Source organism: Papaver somniferum, chromosome 7 (assembly GCF_003573695.1).
Source record: "Papaver somniferum cultivar HN1 chromosome 7, ASM357369v1, whole genome shotgun sequence".
Lineage (NCBI taxonomy): Eukaryota > Viridiplantae > Streptophyta > Magnoliopsida > Ranunculales > Papaveraceae > Papaver > Papaver somniferum.
The window spans coordinates 1572250-1599130 of NC_039364.1; the positions used below are offsets into that span (position 1 = coordinate 1572250).

Genomic DNA, 26881 nt, shown 5'->3' on the forward strand with positions numbered 1-26881 from the left:
GAGTGATCCAATCCAAATACTTACTCCTATGCATACATATATTATAAGCATCATCATTTTGCCTTCCTTCTGGCAACCAGGCTATATTAATTGATAGTCCCGACAGTTCCTTCATAAATGCCTTTCTACATGGATCAGAGAGTGCACCAGCTCATTGTATACTGATGTCTACTTTCCGAATGATTCATACACAGGTTTGTACTCGCCATTTTCTTTGTGCTTTCTCTTTGTGTTTTCATGAATCTTCAGTACATATGTCACATACTGATAGGAAGTGCACTTTGTTATGTTTGATTCAGTACGTATATGAAATACTGAAATAAATGATCTTTGTTACGTTTGATTCAGTACTGGAATTGGATATGGAGATGATCTGGAGCTGCAGTTCAGAACTTATTGCAAGAAATGACAGATTTTGAATGATAGGAACAAGAGTTGCTATTGGTTCAGATTTGCAAGCTTGTGAAATTGGTGGTGGTCTTGATAAAGTTACAAATTGGTTGTGATGTGTGTTTGAAAGAAGGTGTGCTAAAAATGGATTTGAAGGAACACAGAAGGTTGGGTTGCTGATGTTAACTAAAGATACATATGAGATAGAGGAGGAATTGTATGTGGTGATTACTGTGAACAAAATCAGTGGATGAGATGTTCGTCTCAATGGGTTTATGAAGATGGTAGTGATGTGTAAACAGGGAAGAAGAACAAGTCTGTGTTGCAGCTGAATTGAAATGACAATTGTGTTGATGTAGCTGTTGCAGTTGTGGTTTAAGCTAAGAAGATTGTGATGCAGCAAGAGAGAAGATTACTGAGAAATAAAATAGTAGTAGTACTCAAATTTGTAAACAGTGTAGCAGATATGTACTCAAATTTGTAAACAGTGTAGCAGATATGTACTCAAATCTATGGTCCTTTATATGTTTTAATTAAATTTGGACCTCCAGATAAATAAAATCCTGATTTGGTAGAAGTATGTTATTTCACACGTACTTAAACAGTGGGGTATATTAGTCATTTCCATGTTTTCAAATAACTTTGGACTTTAGGATAAGAGTAAAATCCAGTTGGACCCTACTATAAATAACCTTATAGGCTTAGTACCAAACAAGAAATTTTCCAATAGAAATTATATAGATTCAAAGCCAGGTAGCGAGGAAAACAACATAAACGTTGAGCATGTTTAGATCTTGCTGAAAGGAGATGTTTCACTACTTCTTCTTCTTCTTCTTAGAACAAATCATCTGATCGATGAGCATGTCTAGAGCATGCCAAGAAGATCCACCTTCTTCCATGGCATTTCTAGCTTTTTCGCGGATCTTCTTCACATTTTTCCTAATTTCTTTCCCTTTCGCACCTTCAGTATTCATCAACTCTTTAACTTTATTCGCGATACACTCGGAATTAAAACCCACGAACAGCACCATTCCTTGTTACAACCTTAACACCAATGCCATAATGCTCTTCAACCATTCTAGCATTCCAATATTGATTAGTTGCGATTGGAAATCCCAACAATGGTACTGATTCGCAAATGCTTTCCAACACCGAATTCCAACCGCAGTGACTCATAAACCCGTTTACTGAATCATGTCTTAGTATTTCAAGTTGATCAACCCATTGATTCTTCACCAATAGCCCTCTTCCTTTTATTTTCTCCTCAAACTCACCAATAAATTCATCTCCTGGCGGCAATCGCAAAACCCACAAGAAATTTCCTCCAGAATCCTCCAATCCAATAGCTAATTCTCTGAACTGCTCGATTGTAATTTCTGCCAGAGACCCAAATGCAACATACAAGACAGGTTTTTCATCATCTAACATCTCATCAAGCCATTGAATCCACGTAGGTTTTTTCTTGTGTTCATCCGAGTTTGCAACTTTTGGTGCTGCAGCAAGACAGAGTGGTCCAACAGACCTAACTTTCGGTGGTGAATTTTCTCTAGAGTTCAAGTAATCTTCAAATTCCGACTCGAGTCCACAGAAACTGTTGGAGATTATGTTGTCAGGTTTACTTGATGCACTAAACATATCCGAAAGAAAATCAGTCGCTTCACCTGGTTGTGGATCAGTCATTTCAGGTTCAAGATCATTCTTGGTAAGCTGGATGTTAGGAAATTTTGGAGCAAGACTAAAAAGCTCGTCATTGGAATCGACAGGAAAATTTTGATTGGAAAGGATATCGAAGATTGTCAACGTTAAGTTACTAGCTGGATTGAATTCATATCTGGGTATGTTTAACTTGGAAGCTGATTCAAGACTCCATGGAAAGAATGCATCAGAAATTATACAATTGACATCCGGGTGAAGACTCTCGAGAACTCTTTCAAATTCAGGTTGAAGGAGTTTAGTTTGATTAGCAAACGCGAAAAAGGGAGAAAATGATGGTAATTTATCAACACTTTCAATTCCTTGAAGAATATCAGGATGAGTAAATTTTGGCAATGTTAAGTCTACAACAGAAGGTTTTGTATCGGATAAAGATTGACGGATGAATGCTGAATTTTCCTGAGTAGTGAAGATGGTGACAGTGATATTTTTACGGTGAAAGAAAAGGAGGCGAGCTAGATTTACAAGTGGTATTATATGACCTTTTGCCATTAAGAAGAAGAAAAAGAAGTAGACATGTTTGTGATCTTTGAAGATGAAGAAGAAGAAGAAGTGCTGTTGTTTTTATCAGTTGGAGGCAGTGATTGTTTGTTTGTTTTTTTTCTTTTTTTGTGTGGTGTATATATAAATAAAGGTTATAATGTTGAGGTTGGTCATTTAGCCAATGTGTTTCACATGTATTAATTTGCACTCAGTACAAAAATAATAGATGTACGTAGCATTCGTCCTACCTTACATAATTGTCGGCCGTGTTGGACATCTTCAATAAATGGAAAATAAAATCTTCGTCGCATTTTGTTTGCCGCTGTAATGGGTTTCTCGGGTTTCCAGTCCCCTGAGGTGTCACGTTCTCGATTAATTTGCAAATTGCAACCTGTTGCGTTTTCATTTATTGTAACGGTCCTTTCCAAATGGTTGTCACGGACGGTTGTTATCTTTCAGCTAGGGAACAAAGGCAATAACCTATGGAGGCAGCCAAAATTGTGTACGATTACTAATTAAAAATTCACGGACGGTTGTGGTTGTGGCAGCAATGGATTTGTTTTATCGCAGTTGGGTTGGATTGGAAATTGAAAATTTTATCTTCTGCGGTATACTAAATCAAAATGATAACTAGTTGTGGATGCTATCTAGATGAAATTAATGTTTGTGTTCAGACTCATCCACATGTTTTGCAGAACGTCTGATAATTGCATATCTGCTAGCTTGTCCTTTTTTAAAATAGAGATCAAAACCAAACACAACACGCATGAACCGTGTGGTTCTAGAAGAAAGTGTCATTAGAGAGTGATCGATATATATATATCATCCACTAAAGAGAAACAAAGACATAGACTTCACATTCTCTCAAGTCCTTATAAGAAAGAGATTTAAAGAATTCATGGAGACACCAACACTTATGAAGCTGGGTAATGGTTTGTCAATACCAAGTGTTCAGGAATTAGCTGAACTCACGTTTGCAGAAGTTCCATCTCGATACGTATGCACCAACGATGAAAATCTGCTGTTGATGACTATGGGTGCATCTGAAATAGATGATGAAACAGTTCCTGTCATCGATTTGCAAAATTTACTATCTCCAGAACCAGCAATTGGAAAGTCAGAATTGGATAGGCTTCATTATTCTTGCAAAGAATGGGGTTTCTTTCAGGTACGTAAATATGTCAATTTTTATTAGCGTTTTACTAGTTAGCACCGCTAATTAATCTGCTTAATTATTTTTCAGTTGGTAAACCATGGAGTCGACGCTTTATTGGTAGACAATGTAAAATCAGAAATTCATAGTTTCTTTAACCTTCCATTGAATGAGAAAACCAAGTATGGACAGAGAGATGGAGATGTTGAAGGATTTGGACAAGCCTTTCTTGTATCAGAGAACCAAAAACTTGACTGGGCAGACATGTTTTTCATCAACACTCTTCCACTCCATTTAAGGAAGCCTCATTTATTTCCAAACCTCCCTCTGCCTCTCAGGTTGTTATTTCGACACACCCTCATCTTTTAATTTAAATTTTGGATCAGTTAAGACACAAAATGCTTAATAACACTCTTTATAGGATCTTTCTGCATATAAAAAGGTATTATGCATGTCGTGCCAATCCAAACATCAAGCATGCATTTCCTAGCTATAATTTAGATGGAAAATATATTGAAGTTGCATGTACGATTAATACTCTTTATATGATTCCTAATGAATTTACCTCTCCTTTTTGCAGGGAGACAATAGAATCCTACTCATCAGAGATGAAAAAACTATCTATGGTTCTCTTTGAGATGATGGGAAAAGCTATAGAAGTAATTGATATTAAGGAGGCTATAACAGACGCATTAAGAAGACAAGTGGATTTCAATCAAACCTCTACCAGACGCATTCATAGTGAATGTTGGAGACATTTGGGAGGTATTTATACATGGCTTACTGGTCGGACCTTGTTGTAAGAGAGCACTACTGGCGTTGACTATATACACGAAAACCTGCTTAATTGCTTAATGTTTTTTTCCCTTCTACAGATAATGACCAATGGAGTTCAACGCAGCGTCGATCATGGGGAGTAATAAATTCAACAAAGGAAAGGCTCTCCATCGCAACATTTCATAGCCCTAAACTAGAGTTGGAGATAGGCCCGATATCAAGCTTGATCAGACCAGAAACACCTGCTGTGTTCAAAAGTGCTGGTAGATTTGAGGATCTTTTGAAGGAAGGTCTTTCAAGGAAGCTCGATGGAAAATCATTTCTTGACTGCATGAGGATGTGAGAAACTGATGATTAATACAACAATCCGACATGATTTATCGAATAATGAGATAGTTGTTTTAGACGACACTGCTCTCTTTCTAGCTGTAATCTGTTACAACATCAGTATAAAAGTGGAACGATCGAGTATTTTCAGAGCTCCAGCTAGTAATTTCATTTGCAATGTAGTTCTGTTTTTCCAATAAATTAATTTTGGTACCCAGCAAATAACAACTTAGTATGGTACCCAATATTCTAAAATTAATGAATGATACTTGTAGCTGTCGTTGGCGATTAAATCAAACTATTGACGTAACACTCAAAATAAAAATATTAATAAATATATTATTTAATGTCGGGACATCATCGATAGCCAGCTAATCAAGAAAGAACAAGTGACTCTAATTTAGGGGTGCACATACCCTATCCATACCCGCCAATCCTACCCTATCCGCCAGTGTTGTAACCTTATCCTATCCTACCCATTATTTGGCGGGTAGGGTGACGGTTAGAGATTTTTTTACTCGCCGTTAAATGGGTAGGATGACGGGTAAAGCACGAAATTACCCTACCCTACCCGCCTACCCGTCTAATACTGAAAAGGCAGAGTAACCCTTGTATTGTTTTCTCCTCCTGCCTATTTTTTGTTATTTTAAAACATATTAGGGGTAAAAGACAAAGTAACCCTTGAATGGATTTTACTTTCTATCGAACCATTTCATCTCTTTTCATTCGAACCATTTCTCTCTTTTCATTCGAACCATTTCATCTCCTCGTCTCTGCAGTAGCGAAGTGAAGTCTGGGTTTCGATCTGAAGCTGAAGATGTAAGTGATTTGTTTGTTCGATTTGTGTATCGTTATGTTGAATCTATTTTTGCTCATCTCAATCCACTTTCTTATCTCTGCAGAAGAGAATTTAGGGTTTCAGGCTGCAAGTGCAGTTTGAGGTTTTGGGGGTTTCGATCTGAAGATGTAAGTGTTTAAAGCTTTCAATTTGTGTTTTGATTTGGGTTTCGATCTGTTCTTTTGGATTAGGCTTTCATTAAGGGTTGATGTGTTAATTAGATTTTCTATTTTATATTAGTAACTGATTTTGAAATTTTTATGAAAAATCCTATACTACTAAATAGAACGTGGGAATTAAGATTCTATGTATTCTTTTGCTTAGGTTTGTTTGCTTTGTTATATAAAACCCTCTTTGCTTCATCTATTTGATTATACTTGGTTTTCCATAATACAAGTGTTTTGAATTAGATTGCTATGTGGCTGCCTTGATTTATTGTGTATTAACTCTTTGCTTCATATTGATTATGCAGCAATACAGATATGTTCTTAAGAGAAACGATGCTGGTGACCATTTTCCCTCACTTGCAATTGCTTAGGCTTTGAACTATTAAGTATCGTTATCAGGTTTGGTTCTCTCCCTTATAGACACATTTCTTGATCTGTATCTTTGATAATTTTAGATGAATTTTCGTGTCTTTGCTTCTAGTTGTCCGTTGTTTAACATGTATGATATATGGTCAACTGTTGTTCAAGTAAATCAACTGACTTAAGTGTAGCTTATGAAACCTTTTTGTCTTATAAAACAATTCTTAACATAGCTCAATAAATGAATTTAGAGAACAAAAAGTAGGTTTGTTCTATTACAGATTGTTTCAGGGAGCAGAGCTTATACCTTGTTACAAAACATATACATCCCACATGATGAGCATGATTAGACACTCATACCCCTTAAGAGTTCTTATTCTCATCCAGGGAGAGATGAGAGTCAAAGAAAGAGATTACTGCTTGTGACATGTCCTTCCACATTGTGGAGAATCTGGTGGTTTTTTGAAAACATATATGTTTTTTAAACAACCTTTTCCATGTATAGATTTTCTACTTTGTGAATCCAAATTTTTAGAGAAGCAATATGAAGTAGATACCTTTGTATTTCGCAATTAATGACTACATTGGTAGGAACTGCATTGGTTGATAACTTTCACCTTAGGTGTTGTTGATATACTGGTGTTACTGTCAGTTAGTATTTTCCAGTTTGGGTGTAGTTATCATGAATGAACTCAAATTTGATTAAGTTTTGTGTTGAAGTTTGCTAGTAAAAGTATTACGAGCATAAAGAGTACTTTTATGTAGTCTTTGAAGGTTATGTTAAGAGTGATGTTTCTATTTCATTGTTGGAATGTGGAGATCTTTGTTATGTTATATTAGTGTGGTTAGAAGCCATAGTGTATCAAGCACCCTGTGTAAAAAGCTAGAAATCCCAATATAGACATCAAATATTTCTCATGTACAAAGTAGTATGTTATAGTTAGCAACTGGTACTTATACCTGACTTAGCTCCTTTGTGACTGTTTTACAGGGACTGTCGTAAAGCTTTATCACCCTGATTGTGTTGGAAAGGTTCCTCAATTTGCGAAACTGTGGAGCCCTGGATTTGTAGTAAGTATATCAACACCTCTCTTCTGTTATGTTTTTGTTCATGTTCTGTACATACACATACATATATGTTGCATGGTACTTACAGTGTTTATGTTATATGTACAAAAGCATTTAACATATTGTATTGTATATATGTAACCCGGATTCTCCAAGGTTGTCATTTTCTGGGTCTCATCGATGGAATTACAATGTAGATTTCTTTTTGCCTTTGCTCCTACTTCAATCAAATATGTATTCACTCCTTTCTCTGCATCGGGCGCATGACCTTCTGGTGGTGGTGGTGGTAAATTCTGTGGTTGTTGTACCAGAAAATGGATTAACTTTCCCTGATCAATCATTCTCAGTATTATTTTCTTCACATTCCTGCAGTTGTTTGTCGTTTGGCCGTGGAAGCGATGGTATGCACAGAATTCTCCACTTCTCCTTCTTTGTGGTGGATCATTTCCCAAATTTGGTGGTGTTGGTATCTCTTCCATCAAAATTATTGCTTCCCAGATTTTGCCTATTGCAGTATTTAGATGCGGCATTTTGATGTGCTCCCATACTATTTTATTATTTCATTGACTTTGATTATAATATTTATTTTGCCCTCCATCTCCTTCTGGTTGGTTATCGAGTCTTTGAATCTTATTATTTCCTTCACGATTACGGAACTTTTTTCTCTTTCAAATTCTTCTTGATCCCTACTACCCATAGCCACCTTTTCTTGTTTTCCTTGAGATATGCTTGCGACTGTGTTCACTATTTTTGGGAGCAGACTTGCATTCCCATCTTTTGTGCTTGTATTCACGACAAGATAGGATTCAATTTCGTTCGGTTTCTCTTTGAGAGCAATGTACTCCTCCTGATCTCGACTCGTATCTCCGTCATTGATATGGCATTTTTGATCGATTGCAAAGAGTGCATTAATGAATGCTAGTATGAAGTTTCTGACATCTACTGGACCAGCCATGTTACTACACATGGTTCTCCATCGCATGGTTAAGCTTCGCAAGATCTTATTTGTCCTTCTTCGCAGACCAAACAACTCCTCTATACGTGGGCGTAATACATTATTACTGATGTACGCTCCTAGGAATATTGACTGTATATGGTTGAATGACCTTATCGTTCCTGGGGGTAATCACTCGAACCATTTCAGAGCTTCGCCTGATAAGCTAGATGGAAAATACTTGCATAAAACCGCATATGATCTTCAATGGGTCATCGACGATATTAGTGAACATAGGTAAATTGCATTTAGGAGGTATTCTCGTCATCTGTATTTGTCTTGCAAATGGTGTTTTCCTGCTTCTTCAATGGACTCATCCAATTGTCTCATTCCTCGTTCTCTTCTGATGGTCATCATTTCTCTTACTTCTGCTAACTATCTTAGGATTTTCTCATTTATCATTGGGTCTTGTTTCATTGGCCTTTTCAATCTTGCTTGCCTTTCTCTATTTTCACGCCTGTTCTGTAGTGTCGCCTCTTCTAGGTCTTGTTCTTCAACTTCATCTCTACTTCTCCTACACATCTCTCTTTTATCTCTTCCATGCATTTGTGCGTCATTATACCTTTCATATTCCTTAATGCGATCCCGTGAAATTCTTGCCATTTTTCTGCCTTGTGGTATAATTCCTCCCTGTTCTCCATCAATCTCCTCATTATGGTTACGGAGCGTGCGATAACGCTCGTGTCCTCTTACTTGATTGTCGTGATTATTCTGACACACAGCCTCTTGTAATTCTCGTTCTTCAGGTTCTCGTATTCTTCTTTGTATTTCCATTTCACGTCTCAAGTTGGTTTGTGCGTCATTGTATCTCTCAGCGTCGTTTTCGTGCTCATAATGATTTCGTAGCATTTCTATTCCTTGTAATATCATCCTTCCTTGTTCTGGGTCATTCCTACCATCCTGTAATATTATCTCTATTACCCTCTTGTGTCCGGTAATCTTCGGTGTGTTGCACGTACCGATCATCAATCGGATGTTGTTGCATGCGATGTTCGCCGCGTGGATCCTGTAAATATTCATGTATCCGAAAGTTCTCGACAATGTTTCCAAAGGTGGTTCTTGTATAATATGTCTTCTACTAGACCTTTACCTCGAGCATGTGGTGTTTCTTAATCTGTGCTCTTGTAATCTTAGGTTCTCCTCTCTCAACTCGTTATTCTGCCGATTCGCACGCTCCTCATCTTTTCTTCACCTTTATGCAACCAATCTCTGTCTAAGTTCTTCTATTGTCATATTCTCTTAATTTCCTTCTATAAGTCCTTCCTCCACAGTTCTTTGTTGTTCTTCTTCTATTAAATCTGTTTGTGAGGTGTGAACACTTACTCTAGTAATCGATAATTCTATTCTGCATTGGTTTATTTTGAATCTGAGTTTGTACTTGATTTCCTATGTTGTTTCTTTCTCCTATCCTTGACGCTTCTCTCGATTTCACTCCTTATTTTACCAGCGATTCTCTTGCTCCTTCTAATGCTACTCTACTGCTTGTTCTGCTGTAATTGCTCGCCTCACCATCTTTTCTGTCTGTAACAACTTACTAACGATGATTATTTTTCAGAAACAACAAAGATTGTTCACTGAATCTTTCAAACTTTTCCAAGATTATGAAGATCTGCTAACTTTCTTTTCAAGAAATTCCACCAACAGGGTATATCATTCCGAGCTGATTTCTAGCGCCAAAATATTGTTGCAGGAAATCCTACAACCACACCCTTAGTGAGATCTATAAATCAATTCAAGTAGTCATCATAAAATTCATAAGAACGTCTATTGGATCTTTAATTTGAATATACAAAATAATAAGGAAACTCTAACTTGGAGAACAAACAATCTTTCTCTTTCCTCAATTTCTTGTCTAAACTCTAAAGAATATCTCTCTCTCGGCAATACAAGACCGCTCGGCTCTTTATATAGGAATTTACATAGTGGATGACAGCTAATAAAGCCCCTATTTCGGATCTGGAGAGCGTCATTGACGCACGCTTAAATTGACTCTTTTCGCACGTGCTCTATAATATCGCACGGTTCTTCACACTTTTCTCGTGACTAAGCTGACATCATCTGTTGCGTCATTCTGAATGTACTGTATGCGGTTGTCTTCGCTCAGACCTGATGGTCGTTACTTCGCATGTCTGATATGTGTGCAATATTTTCCTACAGCCAGGCTGGGAACGACGATCATCTACAGAAACACGATCTGTATCGTAGATTGGTAACCATTAATCACGCGGTAATGATTAATAAAACCAGATATACGGTCGTAGATGTTTTCTCTATAGTAGACTGATAAAAATATTGACAGATTTGAATGACCAATTTTAAGATTAAACAACACGTCTAGATAAAGTAAAATCGCTATCCCAAAAAATTAATAGTAGTGGTGAATGAAATATAGCAACATGTTCGATTTCGAAATAAAAACAACGTACAAAATGTTTAAGATAAAATAGAAATCTAGGAATTACCAATAGGTACCATTATAGTGTTCGTAGTTAGTGGCAGGTCCACCCATTAAAGCCCACTAATCATAGGTCCATAATTAAAAGAAAACAGGAAATGGACCAAATTTTTTAAGCCCAGGTCATGTACACATGCGGGACCAAAGATGTCTATTTCAAAAATTCCTAAATAACCTTCACCTAACAAATAATTTTAAGTTTTCTATATTGTCGATCAAAAAAATTCAGATTGGTTTTTCTTCTCTCTCTTTTCTCTTTCTTCTGCTGTTGTTGGTGCTGGTGAATTTAGACGTAGGTTTCTGAAGGTCGCCCTATTTTTGCAGGTATGTTATCTAATCTTTTCTATAATGTTTGTTTTTGTTTACTGTTATGCTTTCAACTGAATCATAAAGATTAGATCGATTTCATATGATTTTGGTAACTCGATTATAGATGTTCTCTATGTTAGTGATTTATGTGATTTACATTGTTTATATTTCTATTTGTGAATTGCTTTTTTTTGTTTTTGTTTTTATAAATCTTCTTTGTGATTGTTCGATTCTGTTGTTTCTCTCATAGATTCTTAAAAAAGTGAGAGATCTATGCTTTCGATTTCATTATCTTTCTGTTTTCGCTTCAAAATCAGGCTTGTTTATACTTTCAGATCGTATTATCCAGCAGTACATATACGGAATACTCATAGAGATCGGTCGTTTTTTTTGTTTTTTTTTATCTTGTTCATATTTTTCTGTTATTGGTCAGATTATCATGTTTTTAATGATTTTAGCTATCGATTTTATTATTTTTCTGTTTTCGATTTGTTTGTACTTTCAGATCGTATTATCCATCAGTACATATATGGAATACTCATAGAAACTGCTCTTAGATTCTGTTTCTTTCATAGATCTCTCACTTTTTTTTAGTTTGATCCATCATTACATATGTCAAATACCATATTATGTGCTTCGATTCTTCTGCTATTTCTGATAGATCCTTAATTATTCTTGTCATGCAGTTTGATTTGTAGTTCATGAATCTGCAGTACATATATGTCATACTCATAGAAACTGATCCATCAGTACATATGTGAAATACAATGTATTAATACTGTTACATCTTGTCACATTTACAAGGTTCAACACATGTCTGATGCTGAGTGATCCAATCCAAATACTTACTCCTATGCATACATATATTATAAGCATCATCATTTTGCCTTCCTTCTGGCAACCAGGCTATATTAATTGATAGTCCCGACAGTTCCTTCATAAATGCCTTTCTACATGGATCAGAGAGTGCACCAGCTCATTGTATACTGATGTCTACTTTCCGAATGATTCATACACAGGTTTGTACTCGCCATTTTCTTTGTGCTTTCTCTTTGTGTTTTCATGAATCTTCAGTACATATGTCACATATGATAGGAAGTGCACTTTGTTATGTTTGATTCAGTAGTATATAATACTGAAATAAATGATCTTTGTTACGTTTGATTCAGTACTGGAATTGGATATGGAGATGATCTGGAGCTGCAGTTCAGAACTTATTGCAAGAAATGACAGATTTTGAATGATAGGAACAAGAGTTGCTATTGGTTCAGATTTGCAAGCTTGTGAAATTGGTGGTGGTCTTGATAAAGTTACAAATTGGTTGTGATGTGTGTTTGAAAGAAGGTGTGCTAAAAATGGATTGAAGGAACACAGAAGGTTGGGTTGCTGATGTTAACTAAAGATACATATGAGATAGAGGAGGAATTGTATGTGGTGATTACTGTGAACAAAATCAGTGGATGAGATGTTCGTCTCAATGGGTTTATGAAGATGGTAGTGATGTGTAAACAGGGAAGAAGAACAAGTCTGTGTTGCAGCTGAATTGAAATGACAATTGTGTTGATGTAGCTGTTGCAGTTGTGGTTTAAGCTAAGAAGATTGTGATGCAGCAAGAGAGAAGATTACTGAGAATAAAATAGTAGTAGTACTCAAATTTGTAAACAGTGTAGCAGATATGTACTCAAATTTGTAAACAGTGTAGCAGATATGTACTCAAATCTATGGTCCTTTATATGTTTTAATTAAATTTGGACCTCCAGATAAATAAAATCCTGATTTGGTAGAAGTATGTTATTTCACACGTACTTAAACAGTGGGGTATATTAGTCATTTCCATGTTTTCAAATAACTTTGGACTTTAGGATAAGAGTAAAATCCAGTTGGACCCTACTATAAATAACCTTATAGGCTTAGTACCAAACAAGAAATTTTCCAATAGAAATTATATAGATTCAAAGCCAGGTAGCGAGGAAAACAACATAAACGTTGAGCATGTTTAGATCTTGCTGAAAGGAGATGTTTCACTACTTCTTCTTCTTCTTCTTAGAACAAATCATCTGATCGATGAGCATGTCTAGAGCATGCCAAGAAGATCCACCTTCTTCCATGGCATTTCTAGCTTTTTCGCGGATCTTCTTCACATTTTTCCTAATTTCTTTCCCTTTCGCACCTTCAGTATTCATCAACTCTTTAACTTTATTCGCGATACACTCGGAATTAAAACCCACGAACAGCACCATTCCTTGTTACAACCTTAACACCAATGCCATAATGCTCTTCAACCATTCTAGCATTCCAATATTGATTAGTTGCGATTGGAAATCCCAACAATGGTACTGATTCGCAAATGCTTTCCAACCCGAATTCCAACCGCAGTGACTCATAAACCCGTTTACTGAATCATGTCTTAGTATTTCAAGTTGATCAACCCATTGATTCTTCACCAATAGCCCTCTTCCTTTTATTTTCTCCTCAAACTCACCAATAAATTCATCTCCTGGCGGCAATCGCAAAACCCACAAGAAATTTCCTCCAGAATCCTCCAATCCAATAGCTAATTCTCTGAACTGCTCGATTGTAATTTCTGCCAGAGACCCAAATGCAACATACAAGACAGGTTTTTCATCATCTAACATCTCATCAAGCCATTGAATCCACGTAGGTTTTTTCTTGTGTTCATCCGAGTTTGCAACTTTTGGTGCTGCAGCAAGACAGAGTGGTCCAACAGACCTAACTTTCGGTGGTGAATTTTCTCTAGAGTTCAAGTAATCTTCAAATTCCGACTCGAGTCCACAGAAACTGTTGGAGATTATGTTGTCAGGTTTACTTGATGCACTAAACATATCCGAAAGAAAATCAGTCGCTTCACCTGGTTGTGGATCAGTCATTTCAGGTTCAAGATCATTCTTGGTAAGCTGGATGTTAGGAAATTTTGGAGCAAGACTAAAAAGCTCGTCATTGGAATCGACAGGAAAATTTTGATTGGAAAGGATATCGAAGATTGTCAACGTTAAGTTACTAGCTGGATTGAATTCATATCTGGGTATGTTTAACTTGGAAGCTGATTCAAGACTCCATGGAAAGAATGCATCAGAAATTATACAATTGACATCCGGGTGAAGACTCTCGAGAACTCTTTCAAATTCAGGTTGAAGGAGTTAGTTTGATTAGCAAACGCGAAAAAGGGAGAAAATGATGGTAATTTATCAACACTTTCAATTCCTTGAAGAATATCAGGATGAGTAAATTTTGGCAATGTTAAGTCTACAACAGAAGGTTTTGTATCGGATAAAGATTGACGGATGAATGCTGAATTTTCTGAGTAGTGAAGATGGTGACAGTGATATTTACGGTGAAAGAAAAGGAGGCGAGCTAGATTACAAGTGGTATTATATGACCTTTTGCCATTAAGAAGAAGAAGAAAGAAGTAGACATGTTTGTGATCTTTGAAGATGAAGAAGAAGAAGAAGTGCTGTTGTTTTTATCAGTTGGAGGCAGTGATTGTTTGTTTGTTTTTTTTTCTTTTTTGTGTGTGTATATAAATAAAGGTTATAATGTTGAGGTTGGTCATTTAGCCAATGTGTTTCAATGTATTAATTTGCACTCAGTACAAAAATAATAGATGTACGTAGCATTCGTCCTACCTTACATAATTGTCGGCCGTGTTGGACATCTTCAATAAATGGAAAATAAATTCGTCGCATTTCGTCGCTTGTTTCTGTAATGGGTTTCTCGGGTTTCCAGTCCCCTGAGGTGTCACGTTCTCGATTAATTTGCAAATTGCAACCTGTTGCGTTTTCATTTATTGTAACGGTCCTTTCCAAATGGTTGTCACGGACGGTTGTTATCTTTCAGCTAGGGAACAAAGGCAATAACCTATGGAGGCAGCCAAAATTGTGTACGATTACTAATTAAAAATTCACGGACGGTTGTGGTTGTGGCAGCAATGGATTTGTTTTATCGCAGTTGGGTTGGATTGGAAATTGAAAATTTTATCTTCTGCGGTATACTAAATCAAAATGATAACTAGTTGTGGATGCTATCTAGATGAAATTAATGTTTGTGTTCAGACTCATCCACATGTTTTGCAGAACGTCTGATAATTGCATATCTGCTAGCTTGTCCTTTTTTAAAATAGAGATCAAAACCAAACACAACACGCATGAACCGTGTGGTTCTAGAAGAAAGTGTCATTAGAGAGTGATCGATATATATATATCATCCACTAAAGAGAAACAAAGACATAGACTTCACATTCTCTCAAGTCCTTATAAGAAAGAGATTTAAAGAATTCATGGAGACACCAACACTTATGAAGCTAGGTAATGGTTTGTCAATACCAAGTGTTCAGGAATTAGCTGAACTCACGTTTGCAGAAGTTCCATCTCGATACGTATGCACCAACGATGAAAATCTGCTGTTGATGACTATGGGTGCATCTGAAATAGATGATGAAACAGTTCCTGTCATCGATTTGCAAAATTTACTATCTCCAGAACCAGCAATTGGAAAGTCAGAATTGGATAGGCTTCATTATTCTTGCAAAGAATGGGGTTTCTTTCAGGTACGTAAATATGTCAATTTTATTAGCGTTTTACTAGTTAGCACCGCTAATTAATCTGCTTAATTATTTTTCAGTTGGTAAACCATGGAGTCGACGCATGCTTTATTGGTAGACAATGTAAAATCAGAAATTCATAGTTTCTTTAACCTTCCATTGAATGAGAAAACCAAGTATGGACAGAGAGATAGGAGATGTTGAAGGATTTGGACAAGCCTTTCTTGTATCAGAGAACCAAAAACTTGACTGGGCAGACATGTTTTTCATCAACACTCTTCCACTCCATTTAAGGAAGCCTCATTTATTTCCAAACCTCCCTCTGCCTCTCAGGTTGTTATTTCGACACACACCCTCATCTATTAATTTAATTTTTGGATCAGTTAAGACACAAAATGCTTAATAACACTCTTTATAGGATCTTTCTGCAGATATAAAAAGGTATTATGCATGTCGTGCCAATCCAAACATCAAGCATGCATTTCCTAGCTATAATATTAGATGGAAAATATATTGAAGTTGCATGTACGATTAATACTCTTTATATGATTCCTAATGAATTTACCTCTCCTTTTTGCAGGGAGACAATAGAATCCTACTCATCAGAGATAAAAAACTATCTATGGTTCTCTTTGAGATGATGGGAAAAGCTATAGAAGTAATTGATATTAAGGAGGCTATAACAGAGATGTTTGAAGATGGGATGCAATCAATGAGGATGAATTATTATCCTCCTTGTCCTCAACCAGAGCGTGTAATTGGTATTACGCCACACTCGGATTTTGACGGTTTGACAATCCTCCTTCAACTCAATGAAGTTGAAGGATTACAATAAAAGAAGACAAGTGGATTTCAATCAAACCTCTACCAGACGCATTCATAGTGAATGTTGGAGACATTTGGGAGGTATTTATACATGGCTTACTGGTCTGCCCTTGTTGTAAGAGAGCACTACTGGCGGTGACTATATATACACGAAAACCTGCTTAATTGCTTAATGTTTTTTCCCTTCTACAGATAATGACCAATGGAGTTCACCGCAGCGTCGATCATCGGGGAGTAATAAATTCAACAAAGGAAAGGCTCTCCATCGCAACATTTCATAGCCCTAAACTAGAGTTGGAGATAGGCCCGATATCAAGCTTGATCAGACCAGAAACACCTGCTGTGTTCAAAAGTGCTGGTAGATTTGAGGATCTTTTGAAGGAAGGTCTTTCAAGGAAGCTCGATGGAAAATCATTTCTTGACTGCATGAGGATGTGAGAAACTGATGATTAACACAACAATCCGACATGATTTATCGAATAATGAGATAGTTGTTTTAGACGACACTGCTCTCTTTCTACCTGTAATCTGTGACATCATCAGTATAAAAGTGGAACGATCGAGTATTTTCAGAGCTCCAGCTAGTAATTTCATTTGCAATGTAGTTCCTGTTTTTCCAATAAATTAATTTTGGTACCCAGCAAATAACAACTTAGTATGGTACCCAATATTCTAAAATTTAAGGAATGATACTTGTAGCTGTCGTTGGCGATTAAGTCAAACTATTGACGTAACACTCAAAATAAAAATATTAATAAATATTATATTATTTAATGTCTGGACATCATCGATAGCCAGCTAATCAAGAAAGAACAAGTGACTCTAATTTAGGGGTGCACATACCCTATCCATACCCGCCAATTCTACCATACCCGCCAGTGTTGTAACTTTATCCTATCCTACCCATTATTTGGCGGGTAGGGTGACGGTTAGAGATTTTTTACCCGCCATTAAATGGTAGGATGACGGGTAAGCACGAAATTACCCTACCCTACCCGCCTACCCGTCTAATACTGAAAAGACAAAGTAACCCTTGTATTGTTTTCTCCTCCTGCCTATTTTTTTGTTATTTTAAAACATATTAGGGGTAAAAGACAAAGTAACCCTTCAATGGATTTTACTTTCTATCGAACCATTTCATCTCTTTTCATTCGAACCATTTCATCTCCTCGTCTCTGCAGTAGCGAAGTGAAGTCTGGGTTTCGATCTGAAGTGAAGATGTAAGTGATGTGTGTGTTCGATTTGTGTATCGTTATGTGTTTGAATCTATTTTTTGCTCATCTCAATCCACTTTCTTATCTCTGCAGAAGAGAATTTAGGGTTTCAGGCTGCAAGTGCAGTTTGAGGTTTTGGGGGTTTCGATCTGAAGATGTAAGTGTTTAAAGCTTTCAATTTGTGTTTTGATTTGGGTTTCGATCTGTTTTTTGGATTAGGCTTTCATTAAGGTGTTGATGTGTTAATTAGATTTTCTATTTTATATTAGTAACTGATTTTGAAATTTTTATGAAAAACCCTATACTACTGAAATAGAACGTGGGAATTAGGATTTCTCTGTATTCTTTTGCTTGGGTTTGTTTGCTTTGTTATATAAAACCCTCTTTGCCTCATCTATTTTGATTATACTTGGTTTTCCATAATGTAAGTGTTTGAATTAGATTGCTATGTGGCTGCCTGATGTATTGTGTATTAACTCTTTGCTTCATCTATTTGATTATTGCATACAGATATTTCTTAAGAGAAACGATGTTGGTGACCATTTTCCCTCACTTGCAATCTGCTTAGGCTTTGAACTGTTAAGTATCGTTATCAGGTTTGGTTCCCTCCCTTATAGACACATTTCTTGATCTGTATCTTTGATAATTTAAGATGAATTTTCGTGTCTTTGCTTCTAGTTGTCCGTTGTTTAACATGCATGATATATGGTCAACTGTTGTTCAAGTAAATCAACTGACTTAAGTGTAGCTTATGGAACCTTTTGTCTTATAAAACAATTCTTAACATAATTCAATAAATGAATTTAGAGAACAAAAAGTAGGTTTGTTCTATTACAGATTGTTTCAGGGAGCAGAGCTTATACCTTGTTAAAAAACCTATACATCTCACATATGATGAGCATGATTAGACACTCATACCCCTTAAGAGTTCTTATTCTCATCCAGGGAGAGATGAGAGTCAACGAAAGAGATTACTGCTTGTGACATGTCCTTCCACATTGTGGAGAATCTGGTGGTATTTTGAAAACATATATGTTTTTTAAAGAACCTTTTCCATGTATAGATTTTCTACTTTGTGAATCCAAATTTTTAGAGAAGTAATATGAAGTAGATACCTTTGTATTTCGTAATTAATGACTGCATTGGTAGGAAATGCATTGGTTGATAAATTTCACCTTAGGTGTTGTTGATATACGGGTGTTACTGTCAGTTAGTATTTTCCAGTTTGGGTGTAGTTATCATGAATGAACTCAAATGGATTAAGTTTTGTGTTGAAGTTTGCTAGTAGAAAGTATTACGAGCGTAAAAGAGTAATTTTATGTAGTCTTTGAAGGTTATGTTAAGAGTGATGTTTCTATTTCATTGTTGGAATGTGGAGATCTTTGTTATGTTATATTAGTGTGGTTAGAAGCCATATGTATCAAGACCCTGTGTAAAAAGCTAGAAATCCCAATATAGACATCAAATATCTTCATGTACAAAGTAGTATGTTATAGTTAGCAACTGGTACTTATACCTGACTTAGCTCCTTTGTGACTGTTTTACAGGGACTGTTGTAAAGCTTTATCACCCTGATTGTGTTGGAAAGGTTCCTCAATTTGCGAAATGTGGAGCCCTGGATTTGTAGTAAGCATATCACCACCTCTCTTCTGTTATGTTTTTGTTCATGTTCTGTACATACACATACAGATATGTAGCATGGTACTTACATGTTTATGTTATATGTACACAAGCATTTAACATATTGTATTGTATAAATATGTAACCGATTCTCCAAGGTTGTCATTTTCTGGGTCTCATCGATGGGATCTGAAAATATCTATTTTATGTTTCCAAAAGATGCAGACGTGTAATTTCTCTAGGCAGTTGTAAGAAATGTAATACTTTAAAATAGCGAGATAAGTCAATGCTAGGATTTGTTGGTAGACCTATATAAAATTTAGAAGGTTGGTCTAATCTCTATCTAGAATATCATAAAATGTCTAGGATTTGTTGGTAGACCTATATAAAATTTAGAAGGTTGGTCTAATCTGTCAATTTAAATCTGGTAGACTCGCATTGCTGCTTCAATTGTGGTGGAGGTCCAGAATTTCATTCGTGCGGAGTTTGTGAAGTTCTGAGAGATACAGCTTATGTGGTTAAGCTGAATCTTTATAAAACTATAGATCATAACTGCCAATAACCTAATATTCTCACCAAAAATACATTTAGAAGCAATTTTTGGTACAACTATATGTTACTTTAGAAAAACATGTTCTCTCACAGATAGTTTGACTTAAAAGAACATCGCAAGGTAACACATTGCCAGATTAGCTTCTAACTAACTTGCCTACTAATGAGCCTTATAACATCTCAATTTTCTAAACCTGTATATTCTTGTTACTTACTATCTGTTGCTTTGGTACATAAGAAAAAATTCGGCGTTCATGCTGAACATCAAAAAATTCTTGTTACTTACTATCTGTTGCTTTGGTATATAAGAAAAAATCGGTGTCTTATCTTCATTATGATTTTCTTGCAATGTGTGGATTTTTGGTTGAATGTAACATTAGGATTTTTCGAAGTTCATGTTGAACATCAAAATTCCATAATGTTCTAAGGTTGCTCATTGTATGGATTGTGTTTTAATTGCTACGGTAGAAATACCTTTTGTTTTTTTGGTTTCCTCCTCTTTGCAACCTTATGTGCTTAGTGATAGTCCTGCTTTAAACATATTCGCTCATGTTGTTGCATAGTTTGGTCAATGTGATTTTTATAGAAGTTGAAAACAATGTACAGTATATGCAAACCGAAATGAAGAAGTCATAAGCCAGTTGACTTCTTCATTTAGATTATGCATGATCTGTAGTTTTAGCCTTTTGCTGAATCTTTATAAAACTACAGATCATAACTGGCAATAATATTCTCCCAAAAATACAAATGACAATAACCTACAGATCCGCTGTTAACAACTTTAGCCTTTTGCTAAATGTCTTTTTGAATTATGCATCATGGAAGTTGTGAATTTAGTTACTGGTCTTGTTTCATAGAATTAGGTACAACACTATATGTTACTTTCACTTGGATGACATATTTGCAGTGGTTAGTTGTGGATTCTGAATGCCTTGATTGTTGATAGAGCATTAGGTTTGTTTAGTTGCTTCCCTAATGGAATTAGGTTATTGAATACGTAGTTTGGTGATATTGACGGTTTTAGATTACTGGCAATACACATGGAATACGTAATTTTGGAGTAATGTGAACTATGAGCCATGAAATGAACCTCTGGATATGTCAAACGTGAACAATTTGATACTTTTGGAAGCTCTAACAACCAGAATAGCTTTCAATTTTATTGTTTCTCGCAATAGTATTACTGTTGTGAAGTCTATTTTAGTATACTTACATGTGTTCTTATTTTCTACACTGGCCTGCACAGGTTAAAGCCCTTGATACGTATTTGTGTTTGCTGGCCTAATTTGAGGTTGAATTTTTTCATGTATGCAGATTTATTTGGTGATCTTAGTACTTATTCCATCATCGTAGATGATGATTGAAGAAGAAGGTCAATATGAGGATTTTGGTAGGTCATATAACCGTTTGATGAGACATGAATATGAGGATCCTCTGAAGAAAAAAATTATCACACCACTTGGTTGAAAAAAACTAGTTTGATTTTATGTTTTTGATCTGAAGTCTAGCTTTTAAACAGTTTGTAAACAGTGATTCAGAATTGAAAAAAACAAGCTTGTAAACATTTAACGTATAAGGTTTAAAAAAAATTGAAAAAAAAAAAAGGTTATACCCGCCACCCTATCCTACCACCCGCCAGTTAACGGATCAGGTAGGATATTACCCGTTTAATGGCAGGTAGGGTGGCGGGTAAAAATTTCTTCCGCCAGTTAGCGGGTAGGGTGGCGAAATGGGCCATATCCTACCCACCCTATCCGTTGTGCAGCCCTACTCTAATTAACTTAACCTGGTGGCTAAAAATGAAATAATGCAACAACTAGAATGATTTTTGTTTGTATTTACACATCTCCCACACCTTTTATACTGCCTATGTTTTCTTCTTCCCCTTCGGAGACAAAAAAAAAATAAAAATAAAAAAGGTGTTTGCACCAAAAATTACGTTTAAGCACAAAATTACGTTTCCTCCTATACTTTTATTATTTCATGCTTGTATTTGCTATGTTTCCTCACATTTATTAGTTACGCGAATTAATAATTTAACACTATGCGAAGACGAACGCGCATTATATATCCAAGATGACGAATTTGATGATGTCACTAAATCACGATAAAAGTTTGAAGATCTATGCGTCAGCAAAGAATCTGTGCGGCAATGTAAATGTCCAAGCGACTTTGACACATGTCAGATCCGAAAATAGGGGATTTATTAGCTGTCCTCCACTATGTAAACTCCTATAAAAAGGACCAACTACCATTGTAAAAGGGAGAGATCTTTTTAGCGAGCATAACCTAGAATTTTAGGAGAGAGAGTATTATTTGTTTCCCAAGTTAGGGTTTCATCATTTCTCATTTGTATTTTTTCTATGTTTTTAACAATAGATCTTGAGTATTTCATCATAGTTTCTTAGATTGTTTGACAGATTATCATTATGGTGTAGTTATGGGATTTCCTGCGACTACATTTTGGCACTAAAATACAGTTCGGATGAGTAATTGGGATCATCCCTGCCTGTTTAGATTTCTAGAAAAACTAAAACCTTTTGTTAATCTTGTTTTTATAAAAGAGATTGTATTTGCTGCTTTTATGGAGTTTTGAGAACTTTTAGCGCAAAAAGATTTCTTAAGAGTGCTTAAACACACATATTTGATTTAACGAACTCATGATTTGATAAAAGTTTTCACAAATATAAGAGTATATTTTGTGAAGAATCTCTACTCTTTCAATTTACTACAGGAAATCAGGCGAAATCTTAGGATCTAACAATCTATTTCAAGAAAGGGAACAGAAGATCCGCTGATGAAGGAGGCGGAACAGCAATGGAAACAGGGTTATACAGGAACGCGCAGAGTCAACAGGAACAAAATGAACAAGTAAAGACAATAAGGATCATAGGAGAAAGAAGAGGAAGCAGACGTCTGTAGTGCAATTGAATAACAAAATCGATTTTGAATGTCGCAGATTTTCATGCAGGAATTAAAGGAAAAACACACAAGCGACTATGAAGGAAGGAAGATCCTGACTGTTGATAAAGAAGCACCCCTGAATGAATGGCAAAAGATGCATTGGTTGTCACTGTACCTGACAGGAAAAGCAAAAGCTGAGACGGCGTGAAAACATCAGAAGAATGGGCAATCTCCCCTCCTTTAACCCCTCCTTTATTGGTTGTCCTACCTTACATAATTGTCGGCGGTGTTGGACATCTTCAATAAATGGAAAATAAAATCTTCGTCGCATTTTGTTTGCCGCTGTAATGGGTTTCTCGGGTTTCCAGTCCCCTGAGGTGTCACGTTCTCGATTAATTTGCAAATTGCAACCTGTTGCGTTTTCATTTATTGTAACGGTCCTTTCCAAATGGTTGTCACGGACGGTTGTTATCTTTCAGCTAGGGAACAAAGGCAATAACCTATGGAGGCAGCCAAAATTGTGTACGATTACTAATTAAAAATTCACGGACGGTTGTGGTTGTGGCAGCAATGGATTTGTTTTATCGCAGTTGGGTTGGATTGGAAATTGAAAATTTTATCTTCTGCGGTATACTAAATCAAAATGATAACTAGTTGTGGATGCTATCTAGATGAAATTAATGTTTGTGTTCAGACTCATCCACATGTTTTGCAGAACGTCTGATAATTGCATATCTGCTAGCTTGTCCTTTTTTAAAATAGAGATCAAAACCAAACACAACACGCATGAACCGTGTGGTTCTAGAAGAAAGTGTCATTAGAGAGTGATCGATATATATATATCATCCACTAAAGAGAAACAAAGACATAGACTTCACATTCTCTCAAGTCCTTATAAGAAAGAGATTTAAAGAATTCATGGAGACACCAACACTTATGAAGCTGGGTAATGGTTTGTCAATACCAAGTGTTCAGGAATTAGCTGAACTCACGTTTGCAGAAGTTCCATCTCGATACGTATGCACCAACGATGAAAATCTGCTGTTGATGACTATGGGTGCATCTGAAATAGATGATGAAACAGTTCCTGTCATCGATTTGCAAAATTTACTATCTCCAGAACCAGCAATTGGAAAGTCAGAATTGGATAGGCTTCATTATTCTTGCAAAGAATGGGGTTTCTTTCAGGTACGTAAATATGTCAATTTTTATTAGCGTTTTACTAGTTAGCACCGCTAATTAATCTGCTTAATTATTTTTCAGTTGGTAAACCATGGAGTCGACGCTTTATTGGTAGACAATGTAAAATCAGAAATTCATAGTTTCTTTAACCTTCCATTGAATGAGAAAACCAAGTATGGACAGAGAGATGGAGATGTTGAAGGATTTGGACAAGCCTTTCTTGTATCAGAGAACCAAAAACTTGACTGGGCAGACATGTTTTTCATCAACACTCTTCCACTCCATTTAAGGAAGCCTCATTTATTTCCAAACCTCCCTCTGCCTCTCAGGTTGTTATTTCGACACACCCTCATCTATTAATTTAATTTTTGGATCAGTTAAGACACAAAATGCTTAATAACACTCTTTATAGGATCTTTCTGCAGATATAAAAAGGTATTATGCATGTCGTGCCAATCCAAACATCAAGCATGCATTTCCTAGCTATAATATTAGATGGAAAATATATTGAAGTTGCATGTACGATTAATACTCTTTATATGATTCCTAATGAATTTACCTCTCCTTTTTGCAGGGAGACAATAGAATCCTACTCATCAGAGATGAAAAAACTATCTATGGTTCTCTTTGAGATGATGGGAAAAGCTATAGAAGTAATTGATATTAAGGAGGCTATAACAGAGATGTTTGAAGATGGGATGCAATCAATGAGGATGAATTATTATCCTCCTTGTCCTCAACCAGAGCGTGTAATTGGTATTACGCCACACTCGGATTTTGACGGTTTGACAATCCTCCTTCAACTCAATGAAGTTGAAGGATTACAAATAAGAAAAGAAGACAAGTGGATTTCAATCAAACCTCTACCAGACGCATTCATAGTGAATGTTGGAGACATTTGGGAGGTATTTATACATGGCTTACTGGTCTGCCCTTGTTGTAAGAGAGCACTACTGGCGGTGACTATATATACACGAAAACCTGCTTAATTGCTTAATGTTTTTTCCCTTCTACAGATAATGACCAATGGAGTTCACCGCAGCGTCGATCATCGGGGAGTAATAAATTCAACAAAGGAAAGGCTCTCCATCGCAACATTTCATAGCCCTAAACTAGAGTTGGAGATAGGCCCGATATCAAGCTTGATCAGACCAGAAACACCTGCTGTGTTCAAAAGTGCTGGTAGATTTGAGGATCTTTTGAAGGAAGGTCTTTCAAGGAAGCTCGATGGAAAATCATTTCTTGACTGCATGAGGATGTGAGAAACTGATGATTAACACAACAATCCGACATGATTTATCGAATAATGAGATAGTTGTTTTAGACGACACTGCTCTCTTTCTACCTGTAATCTGTGACATCATCAGTATAAAAGTGGAACGATCGAGTATTTTCAGAGCTCCAGCTAGTAATTTCATTTGCAATGTAGTTCCTGTTTTTCCAATAAATTAATTTTGGTACCCAGCAAATAACAACTTAGTATGGTACCCAATATTCTAAAATTTAAGGAATGATACTTGTAGCTGTCGTTGGCGATTAAGTCAAACTATTGACGTAACACTCAAAATAAAAATATTAATAAATATTATATTATTTAATGTCTGGACATCATCGATAGCCAGCTAATCAAGAAAGAACAAGTGACTCTAATTTAGGGGTGCACATACCCTATCCATACCCGCCAATTCTACCATACCCGCCAGTGTTGTAACTTTATCCTATCCTACCCATTATTTGGCGGGTAGGGTGACGGTTAGAGATTTTTTTACCCGCCATTAAATGTGTAGGATGACGGGTAAAGCACGAAATTACCCTACCCTACCCGCCTACCCGTCTAATACTGAAAAGACAAAGTAACCCTTGTATTGTTTTCTCCTCCTGCCTATTTTTTTGTTATTTTAAAACATATTAGGGGTAAAAGACAAAGTAACCCTTCAATGGATTTTACTTTCTATCGAACCATTTCATCTCTTTTCATTCGAACCATTTCATCTCCTCGTCTCTGCAGTAGCGAAGTGAAGTCTGGGTTTCGATCTGAAGGTGAAGATGTAAGTGATGTGTGTGTTCGATTTGTGTATCGTTATGTGTTTGAATCTATTTTTTGCTCATCTCAATCCACTTTCTTATCTCTGCAGAAGAGAATTTAGGGTTTCAGGCTGCAAGTGCAGTTTGAGGTTTTGGGGGTTTCGATCTGAAGATGTAAGTGTTTAAAGCTTTCAATTTGTGTTTTGATTTGGGTTTCGATCTGTTCTTTTGGATTAGGCTTTCATTAAGGTGTTGATGTGTTAATTAGATTTTCTATTTTATATTAGTAACTGATTTTGAAATTTTTATGAAAAACCCTATACTACTGAAATAGAACGTGGGAATTAGGATTTCTCTGTATTCTTTTGCTTGGGTTTGTTTGCTTTGTTATATAAAACCCTCTTTGCCTCATCTATTTGATTATACTTGGTTTTCCATAATGTAAGTGTTTTGAATTAGATTGCTATGTGGCTGCCCTGATGTATTGTGTATTAACTCTTTGCTTCATCTATTTGATTATGCATACAGATATTTCTTAAGAGAAACGATGTTGGTGACCATTTTCCCTCACTTGCAATCTGCTTAGGCTTTGAACTGTTAAGTATCGTTATCAGGTTTGGTTCCCTCCCTTATAGACACATTTCTTGATCTGTATCTTTGATAATTTAAGATGAATTTTCGTGTCTTTGCTTCTAGTTGTCCGTTGTTTAACATGCATGATATATGGTCAACTGTTGTTCAAGTAAATCAACTGACTTAAGTGTAGCTTATGGAACCTTTTGTCTTATAAAACAATTCTTAACATAATTCAATAAATGAATTTAGAGAACAAAAAGTAGGTTTGTTCTATTACAGATTGTTTCAGGGAGCAGAGCTTATACCTTGTTAAAAAACCTATACATCTCACATATGATGAGCATGATTAGACACTCATACCCCTTAAGAGTTCTTATTCTCATCCAGGGAG

General features: G+C 36.1%; 1 protein-coding gene and 4 pseudogenes across 1 annotated transcript; 3 read left to right on the forward strand and 2 right to left on the reverse strand.

The window, feature by feature from the left end:
- Positions 1–941: 941 nt before the first annotated feature.
- LOC113292596 lies at positions 942–2675 on the reverse strand (annotated as a pseudogene).
- Positions 2676–3418: 743 nt separating this feature from the next.
- Positions 3419–5065, forward strand: LOC113294299 (annotated as a pseudogene).
- A 7729-nt stretch (positions 5066–12794) lies between these two features.
- On the reverse strand, positions 12795–14189 carry LOC113292808 (annotated as a pseudogene).
- Positions 14190–15270: 1081 nt separating this feature from the next.
- Positions 15271–17095, forward strand: LOC113294298 (annotated as a pseudogene).
- Positions 17096–23561: 6466 nt separating this feature from the next.
- On the forward strand, positions 23562–25391 carry LOC113294301 (codeine O-demethylase-like). The gene is made up of 4 exons (XM_026542697.1): positions 23562–23895; positions 23971–24218; positions 24464–24794; positions 24906–25391. The coding sequence occupies exons 1-4, from the start codon at positions 23626–23628 to the stop codon at positions 25149–25151; spliced, it is 1095 nt and encodes a 364-aa protein (XP_026398482.1). The 5' UTR covers positions 23562–23625; the 3' UTR covers positions 25152–25391.
- The last annotated feature ends 1490 nt before the right edge of the window (positions 25392–26881 follow it).

Coding starts and splice junctions, on each gene's coding strand:
- LOC113294301 (XM_026542697.1), top strand. CDS start 23,626: ATGGAGACACCAACACTTATGAAGCTGGGTAATGGTTTGTCAATACCA. Junction 23,896..23,970: donor AAGAATGGGGTTTCTTTCAG/GTACGTAAATAT, acceptor ATTATTTTTCAG/TTGGTAAACCATGGAGTCGA. Junction 24,219..24,463: donor AACCTCCCTCTGCCTCTCAG/GTTGTTATTTCG, acceptor TCCTTTTTGCAG/GGAGACAATAGAATCCTACT.